Genomic DNA, 9,265 nt, shown 5'->3' on the forward strand with positions numbered 1-9,265 from the left:
TATCAGCACTATGCACGTTACAATAGGTGTCACTGTTTTGCTTGGTCCAATCATGATTGGTGACTTCAGCTATTGGCTCCGAGCACTGGCTGTCTGACTCCATCTGCAGGGCTGTAATACCTACTCTCCTCCGATCCATTCACCACACAACTTCAGCCGGCTGAACAGACTCACGCGGCTCCAGCACATCTTGCTAACCTAATTCAGAAAACAAGTGCTACGGCTCCCTGCCTGTCATCTTCGCTCAGTGTAGCATTTTCAGGTGATCTAGGAAACTGGGTTATTTTTATGAGCAAATAAGAGAAACAGAAATCATGATGGGGATGTATTTAACAGACCCAGTACTGGATAAAACTTAAAGCCAGTTTCTAATTCAACATAGTATAAAAAGGTCACCTTGCTCGGCTGAGAAAAGAAGCAAAATACCAGCTTGTTGGTTTCTGTTCACATCTTAGCTCATGCTAGACTCTTATCCTTGATGCTCGCACCGATTTGGGATATCTGGCTATAAAGAGAGCCCTACTGTACTCATGGTAGATGACAAGGAAAAGAACATGAAATGTCTCACCTTCTTCTTGATGCTTCCAGAGACGGTAAAGAACAGGTCCAAGAAAAGCTCAAAGAAAACAACCCCCAGCAGTAGCAGCAGCAGCAGCAGCAACAGCAGCAGCAAGTTGCCTCCAGTTTGTTATGAAATAATTACCTTGAAGACTAAGAAGAAGAAGAAGATGGCTGCTGATATATTCCCCCGCAAGAAACCAGCCAACTCCAGCAGCACTACTGTCCAGCAGTACCACCAGCAGAACCTCAGCAACAACAACCTGATTCCGGCCCCAAACTGGCAGGGCCTTTATCCCACCATTAGAGAGAGGTAAGTGCCGGGCCAGCATATTTACTTTAAAAGTTTTCCTATGTTGAAGTTTCTGCTTTTGCACAACCTGTAATGTATTTTAACATAAATCTGTGTTTCCTCGTTTCCCAGAAGCTTTACTGGTAATGGAAAACTGCCATGTAACTTTTCCAAAACAGTACAGCTGTTTTCCTCTTAGAGAAAAATGTTTTTGTAAGCTGTAACATTTAAGAGATGGGGTTGTATCTGTGTGTTACAGAAGATAGAAACCTTTTATTTGTCCTTAGTGTGGAGAGTTTGGATAACTTTTGTTTTTGTTTTTTTAACTTTAAGTTACTTCCCATGTGTTTGCAGTGATTACAGACACAGTTGTATAGTTGGAACCTTTATTTGTAGTTTTTACCCTGAAGTTATTATTATTAAACTGTTCCTTTAGCTTGTGACTCTTCTGTGGGTTTTGTATGTTTTGAGGAGGGGATGTAAAAACACTGTGAATTAATGAATTGCCTCTGTTTGTAGAAATGCGGTGATGTTCAATAATGATTTGATGGCAGATGTACATTTTGTGGTTGGGCCACCAGGTGGGACTCAGCGGTTGCCAGGACACAAAGTAAGCAACAGCTGCATTACCAGTTTCGTCCTGAGATTTACAAAGAGGGACCCTCTCCGCAAGCCTGGAACTTGGGGTGGGCAGCTTGCCGATGGCAGGCAGTACGTGTTTCACCGGATCCCAGAGAAAGAGCAGTTCTCTCCAGAGGGCCTTGGCCACGCTTAATTTTTTTTCTTTGTTTCCTTCTACCCTGCTTTATATCCCACACAAAAACATGCCCTCTTAACTCTCCAGTCATGGGAAGTCGTTGTGATAGGTTAGGAAAGTCATATGCTTTCCCTTCTCCTACAAATCATTAAGATAAGCCTTTATTTTATTTATTTTGTAATGAGGGAACTTGTGCATGAACCTGCTACAGCCTAGTAATGAGCAGCAGAAACTGGCTTGTGTGAACTTCTCTTTTTAGCTTTCCAGCCAGATCTACTGTACCTTGGCTTTGTTAGCAGAGCAGGTGTTAGGTGCCCTGTGTCCACTAAAGCTGATTGCTTAGAGTTATTTTTCTGGATTGATTTGCTGAAAATGTTTTCAATTTAGTGCATGAAATAAGATTTCCCTTTCTCCACAGTATGTTTTAGCTGTTGGGAGCTCTGTGTTTCATGCAATGTTTTACGGAGAACTTGCTGAAGACAAAGATGAAATCCGTATACCAGATGTCGACCCTGCTGCTTTTCTTGCTATGCTGAAGTAAGCATCACGCATGTGTTTGGAAAGAGTTTGTTTATGCTGTATTTATACTGCGCTGGCTTCACAGTTAAGTATAAGTTCCAGGTAATAGGAAAGGGAGACTGATGAAGAAAGAGGGTGCTGCTTACCTTGTAAATATTCTTAGAGAAAACTTCTGTGCATCTTTCCATGGGAAGCATGTGGAATGAAGTGGGCTTTTATAATCACACCTTGGCATGAGGTTTGGGAGCAAGTGGCATGTTTAGTGATTTCATTTTTAATGACTTATAATTAAGGAAAAATATCTTTCTGGTGTAGGCATCATCTAATAGATCATGTTCTCTCTAAAAGCGTTGTATGTGAAAAAGTCTTTAAAAAGACGTAAGTTGTATTTTTGCTTTATAATTCCAGAAATTATATACTTTATTTAAATACTACCGTCTCCTGTCAGCAAATATAAAACTCATTATCTGTTGAAATTAGCTGATCTTTATATACACATACATAGTCCGTGCTCTTACATAAAATCAGACACCATTTCTCAAGGATAGGAAGTATTTGCATTTTGTATTAGAGGAGACATTTTTGAACTATATGAATGGTTTTCTATAGATTTTTTCAGAAAAAAACTTTACTGGTAACATAGAAATGTAAAGTTATAAGACATATTTATTTAAAAAAATAGTTTTCTATCTTGTGGGTCTTTTTTAGAACCCAATACATGTTAAGTAGATCAGTAGACTCTGTCTCTTTGACCTGTATCAATCCTATACATTGTGATGGTCTACCATGTAATCCAGTGATTGTTCTAAGTAATATTTAGATGATTTTTGTTGCTCTTTCTTCCAGCACACCAAAGTATATCAGAGTTCAAGGTTATCTGCTGCTGTAGGGATTTTGAGTCACTAGAGTAAATCATTATTGAAAAAAATTATTTATTGGGTCAACCAGACAATAATCCCATAAACAGTTAAAATGTTGATATATACTGTCTTCTGCCAACTGAAAAATAAGTTTATTGTAATGAGTTCTAGAACTTATTTAATTCTTTATTTGTCATATAGTTTTGAAATCCATTTGCTGCTGACCAGAACTTTCACAGTGGAAGGTAGGGAAATTAAAGGCAAGCAAGCATGTGAAGTACCAAAATGGAAACTAATCCATCACTTTTAACTAGGAGACACTTTGTGACCTTTGTAATCTTTTAGAGATAAACATACGGAAACCAATTTTACTTGTAGGGATTTTTGTGTTTTGTTGTTTTTCCCCCAGTGAAGTCAGCTTTGTATATTTGACCTTGTCTTCCTCACAGAGGAGAAGGCTGGCACTAGTTTGGTGTTTTGGCTTCACTGTAGTCAAGTAGAGTGTTTTGTCACTGCAGATATATGCATAGTAAGGAAACCTGAGTAAGGGTCATGAAGTGCCATTTCAGCAAGCATCTCTTCATACGGCTTTTTAAAATTATACATGCAGTCCCATAAAGTGTTGAGAAGCAGAATGTAGCAGGTGCCATTTATGGTTTTGCCATAGTTGATCGGCACCACGTTGCTGTCTGGGATAGTGGAGGCCAGATTTCCCTCACCCCTGCAGTGTGGGTGAGTAGCCAGCACTACTGGAAGAGGCTTGTCAAGAAAAAGGGAAGGCCGCTCACTTGCCACTTCCAGGGTAAGAGCCACAAAGTGCTGACCGTGCTGCAGAACCTCCCCATGGTCCCAGGGCTCTGCCCAGAGCATCACTGTTAGGCAGTCTGGCCATCTAGCCAGTAGCTGGATTTTTCTATCAGAGAAGAGTAAGGGCTTCCCCAGAGCAAAAATGCAGGTTCCTTTTTTAAGTGTGGCCATTTTTTTTCATGACCATCCTTTTTTTTTTTTTTTTTTTTTTTGGTACTTTCTTAACAGAAGCCATTGCTTATTTCTTATTAATGTGTGTTTTACTAAGGAAAACGTCACAAGTAGCTAAACACCTCAGCTAGAAAAATTTTGAATCATGTTAATCAGCATGTATTTTTCACCCATGTGCAGTTCTCACTGACTGTCTCTTAGTCAACTCTAGCAATCTAAAAGAAGCAGGAAATTTCTGCCTTTACATACCATTTTAGGAGACTGCCACTGTCTTCCCCCCAAAAAGCGCCTTATCTCCTGAAGTAGGGACACTTCACAGAAGCACACAAAGAGTACATGTTCAGGCTTTCTTACTTTGTCTTTTTATTAAATGTATCTGGAAATAATGTATTCTTTAATTCTGAAGGTGGAAGGAATGTGTGGGGGAGAAGAAAGAATTTAGAGTTTAAAAGAAAGCTAGATACAAAGCCTGTGTTAGATTCTATGTAAAGTTAACTGGAAGATCAGAGCCCATGTTTGAAAATCCATTGAACATGCAACTATTTGAAAAATCTTAAGTTCAGATTTTATTTTGTGTTTAAGCAGAATACAAGTCATTCTTAGTTAAAAACATCAAGATACAGTCATTGCTAATTATTATTAGTAGTAAAGGTATTTTTTTTTCATCTGAATGTGCAGAAAAAATTTTAAGTAAAACTGCTTACGTATATTTTTCCTAAAAATGTGGGGATTATTTTTAAGTAAATAGAGTATATATAATAGAATTTTGCTGTTTTTTCCCTAATGTTAACTATCTTTGATCATAGACCTTTTTCAAACAGTTTCTAGTATCTTCTCTTTTCTTTGAGAGGACACTGACTGTACCTTTAAAATAGAGGCTAGAATGGTTACATGAAGTTAATGTCTTTAATGTTGTAAACTTTCTACTGAACTGAAATATTAATAATTTATTAATATATTTGCAATGTTGCTTTAATGTCTATCATTTTTGTAATAACTGTCATGTAAGATGATTTTCTTGGAACTAACTTGAAAGTAGTTGCATCTTTTCTTGCTGGACACGCTCGTTTTGTGAAAGTTCCGTTTACATGCTGTGCTCTTTCTTGCAGATACATCTATTGTGATGAAATTGACTTGGCTGCTGACACAGTGTTGGCCACTCTTTATGCTGCCAAAAAATACATCGTCCCTCACCTCGCCAGGGCCTGCGTCAATTTCCTGGAGACCAGCCTGAGCGCCAAGAACGCCTGTGTCCTCCTCTCCCAGAGCTGCCTGTTTGAGGAGCCGGACCTGACCCAGCGTTGCTGGGAGGTGATCGACGCCCAGGCCGAGCTAGCTCTCAAGTCTGAGGGCTTCTGCGATATTGACTTCCAGACGCTCGAAAGCATCCTCCGCAGGGAAACTCTGAATGCCAAAGAGATTGTGGTTTTTGAGGCAGCTCTCAACTGGGCTGAAGTGGAATGCCAGCGACAAGATCTGGCTCTGAGCATCGAAAACAAACGCAAGGTCCTGGGGAAGGCGCTTTACCTGATCCGCATACCCACCATGGCCCTGGACGATTTTGCAAACGGTGCCGCACAGTCTGGAGTCTTAACTCTCAACGAGACCAACGACATCTTCCTCTGGTACACTGCGGCCAAGAAACCCGAGCTGCAGTTCGTCAGCAAAGCCCGCAAGGGCCTGGTCCCCCAGCGCTGCCACCGCTTCCAGTCGTGTGCCTATCGGAGCAACCAGTGGCGCTACCGGGGCCGCTGCGACAGCATCCAGTTTGCCGTAGATAAGAGGGTGTTTATCGCTGGCTTCGGGCTCTACGGCTCCAGCTGCGGCTCTGCCGAGTACAGCGCCAAGATCGAACTCAAGCGGCAGGGCGTCGTCCTGGGCCAGAACCTGAGCAAGTACTTCTCAGACGGCTCCAGCAATACCTTCCCTGTGTGGTTTGAGTACCCGGTGCAGATCGAGCCAGACACATTCTACACGGCCAGTGTGATACTGGACGGCAATGAGCTCAGCTACTTTGGGCAGGAAGGCATGACGGAAGTTCAGTGTGGCAAAGTCACCGTCCAGTTTCAGTGCTCCTCGGACAGCACCAACGGCACGGGGGTACAGGGGGGCCAGATCCCTGAACTTATATTCTATGCGTGAGAGCACTTCCCCAGGCGTCGGTGTGGGCTCCTGGGTGCACATCACATCCACATCCTCCCCGCTTGCTTGATGCTTAGCTCAGCTGTGCAGGTGATTCGCAAGGAATGAGCTGTAGGCAGTTTCTAATTTCTTTCAACCTTTCAATTATGTACAGGCAAAATGCAGCAATCCGCTTTTAACTGTATGCCTAACAGAGCCAAGTTCTTACCAAGGCTTGTGGGTCTTAGAGTTGCATCTGCACATCTGGGGAGATGGTGCGTTCTTTTCCAACTGCTCCACTGACCTCTCAGTTTTGTCCCTCTTAAGATTTTTGGATCACCTCAAATTTCCTTTTGGGCTTTATTTTGACAAATAGAAATAAATAGTCTAAAGTAACAATAACAAGAATTATTTTTAAACAGAACTGCTCCCTCCCCCAAAAAACAGATAAACCTCAGTGTACAATTTTCAAAGAAGCTTTGCTTGGTAATAAGTAATAATTGAGCAAGTAGACAGTAGTCATGTTGACCTTCTTGTTTTGTTTCCTTTTAAATATTTTACTTTCAGGCATTGCTTTTTCCGAAATCCTAAATTCATAAGATTGTTAAATTTTAACTCTGCAAATGTAAAGTAAACAAATAAGAAATTGGAAGTTTTAGGCTATGACTTTTCCTGCAAGCAGATTTATACTCTTTTGGTCAAAACCAAATATTGCAATACAGAGACTTCTTTTCAAAGTAACTGAATTATGAAATGTTAGTTGTCATTAGAAAAACTTGCAGGTCTATTAATTTAAATTAAAACAACTTAAAAAGGAAGACTAAAAAAATCTCATACTGCAAATAGTTTAATCGATGGTGTGTTTTAGAATACACACTGAAAAAGTCAAACTCTTCTCCCTGCTTAGCTTCTGATCCTCACTATTTTCTGATTTTCAAAAGTTGTACTATACAGAATTCCTGTTTACTTTTTCCCATGAAAAGAGGACCAAATGATTTTTTAGATGAATGGAATAACAATTGTGTAGCATCACATGTTAACGATACTTTTATTTGTTGAATTTTTTTTAACCTGACATACACTTTACCTGATCTACTTTGACCACATTCTATCTCCTTAATTATAATTCTGTCCTGTTTCTGGACTGCTAGAATCTGGCCTCTGACCATCTTAAAGTGCTAATATATGCCTGCAGGGTTTAAAAAAAAATGGTTTAGAGCGATACACTTGATGATAGCTGATATCCACTGCCCCAGCATCACATCCAGCTCTCTTATTTGTCCACAGATAATGAAAACAAAGGAGGGAAAACTCATCAAAAAATTCTCCTTCAGTGAAGGTTCGTGCTGGTTTAGTGCCCATGACCCTGGTAGTGTCTACTGTGTTCACTCCCAGTTGAAGTATCCATGTGTTTCTGGGCAGCTTTTCTGCCCAGTGTGATCCTGAGATGGCTTCCCCGCCACCCAGAGTGTGGTCCCTGGCCGCCTCCTTCTCCTGTTCCCTTAGCCTGAAGCTGGCTCTGGAGCAGGGGCTAGTCCTGGGGTGGGTGTGTGCGTGGGTGCCCACGCGCGTGCAAGTGCGTGCTGGCTCAGGAATTGTCTCCTCCCTGTCTGGCCAGTGAGGCGTGGGACAGAAATGGTCCCCCTGCTGGCCCTGGTGAGTGACTGCCTGTGCTCTGGGCCGCATCTCCCCTGGAGACGTGGCTTGTGGCTTTGGCTGGCTTCCCTGATAGAGGAGAACACTGGATTATGGGACATGTTTTCATCATGTTTGCCATTACGTATGTCTCTTAGCGTAGAGGATCAAAACTCTTGCTGGTGAGTACTCCCTGGATGACTTTCCAAAATGACCTAACAATGATTTCTCATCAGCAAGATGGCAAATAGTAGTTTTGGCAAACCCTCTATGAAACAAAGGTACATTTTCAACTCAAAAACTACTCCTACAATGGGTTTTAGATGTAAATTATGGCTAAACATTTCTGTAACTCATAGCTACCCTGCAAATTGGTAGACTATATGCTTGATTCGAAGGCACTCAATTTTAAGCCAGAGGAAAAGAAGCTTTATTTAGCACTAATTTCATCCTATCAGATGGCCGCGGTGGCTGTGATAACCTCCAGAGTGAAGATTGTTCCTTCCGTAACACTCATGGTCAGCTTCCCCAAAGGCTGGGGAACCTCCAGAGGCTGGGGAACTGTGGGCTGAGAGCCGCAAGGGATCCTGTCTACTGGGTGTGGAAGAACCTAATTTTATGTTAATTACTATCACTCGGAAAAAAGAGAAAGACATTCACCCTCTGATTGGCTGGTGCTGAGAGCTGTGGGTTAAATTTGAAAATTGTATTTAAAATAAGAACATTTTATCTTTTAAATCCTATTCTCCCTTCTGCGTTTTCAAAAACATGGAATTAAGGCTAATGTGCTTGCTTTTGTTTTCTTTGGTAATCTTGAATTTTGTAGCTTTTAAAACTAGAAACCATTGTTCTGACAAGGCAAGCCACTGTAGTATATAAACACAACTTTATTAAACAATGCCCTGTAGATGCTTTTCCCAATGTATCTGGCAGTCTTTGTCGTTGTTTATATCCTGGGGATAAGGGGAACTAGGCTAGCAGTTCTAATGTAACATTCTTTAAGCATATCTTAATATAGTATTTAAGTAAATGGTCTAATTTCTACATAATTATTGCACTGAACTGTCTTTTTTTATAAGGTGTTTAAATAAGCTCACTAATTCAAGGCACTAGCCACTTGTGCATCAGAGTGCTTGAATTCAGTAGCTTACAGCATTATTTATGAAGGAAAAATATATAAATATGAAGTACCTCATGTTGAATGTTATTGTACTGTATTTTTAATGTAACAGTGCAGATCTTGTTAGACACATGAATGTGTATAATCATGTTAAATGCAAATAAAATAAAACCGGTTCATAGATTTGTTTTTCTCAGCATTTTTGTAGGTCCCTTGAAGTAGTGAAAATTTCATTCTGGCACTTTGAGTATCACTTAGATTTTACAGAGATGGTTTTTACAGGAGCATTTGTTTGCTAAGTATTTATATATCCTTGATCCCTAAAGAAGTAAAGAATTTGAGGCAGAGGCATAATAGAACAATGAATATGTTAATCAGTTGCGTTTTTGAAAGCCTGACTGTTGAATTGATGAGGAGTGAATGGA

At 40.6% G+C, this 9,265-nt stretch overlaps 1 protein-coding gene across 4 annotated transcripts in view; it reads left to right on the forward strand.

The window, feature by feature from the left end:
- The window catches only part of BTBD3 (BTB domain containing 3), a 33,344-nt gene extending 24,323 nt beyond the window's left edge, over positions 1-9,021 (forward strand). For 2 of the 4 annotated variants that reach the window (XM_003134254.6, XM_085003105.1), the window contains 4 exons: positions 589-871; positions 1,370-1,460; positions 2,026-2,144; positions 5,074-9,021. In XM_003134254.6, coding sequence (XP_003134302.2) covers positions 729-871; positions 1,370-1,460; positions 2,026-2,144; positions 5,074-6,106 — 1,386 coding nt within the window. In that variant the 5' untranslated portion in view covers positions 589-728 and the 3' untranslated portion in view covers positions 6,107-9,021. Of the gene's footprint in view, positions 1-141; positions 872-1,369; positions 1,461-2,025; positions 2,211-5,073 lie in introns of those variants that run through there. The other 2 variants (XM_085003104.1, XM_005657665.4) reach the window with 2 other exon arrangements.
- The last annotated feature ends 244 nt before the right edge of the window (positions 9,022-9,265 follow it).

The sequence above is a fragment of the Sus scrofa genome, chromosome 17, assembly GCF_054392235.1.
Source record: "Sus scrofa isolate SSC_HxYL_T2T_F1_AM1 chromosome 17, Sscrofa_HxYL_maternal_Yorkshire_Landrace_v2.0, whole genome shotgun sequence".
NCBI classification, from domain to species: Eukaryota; Metazoa; Chordata; class Mammalia; order Artiodactyla; family Suidae; genus Sus; species Sus scrofa.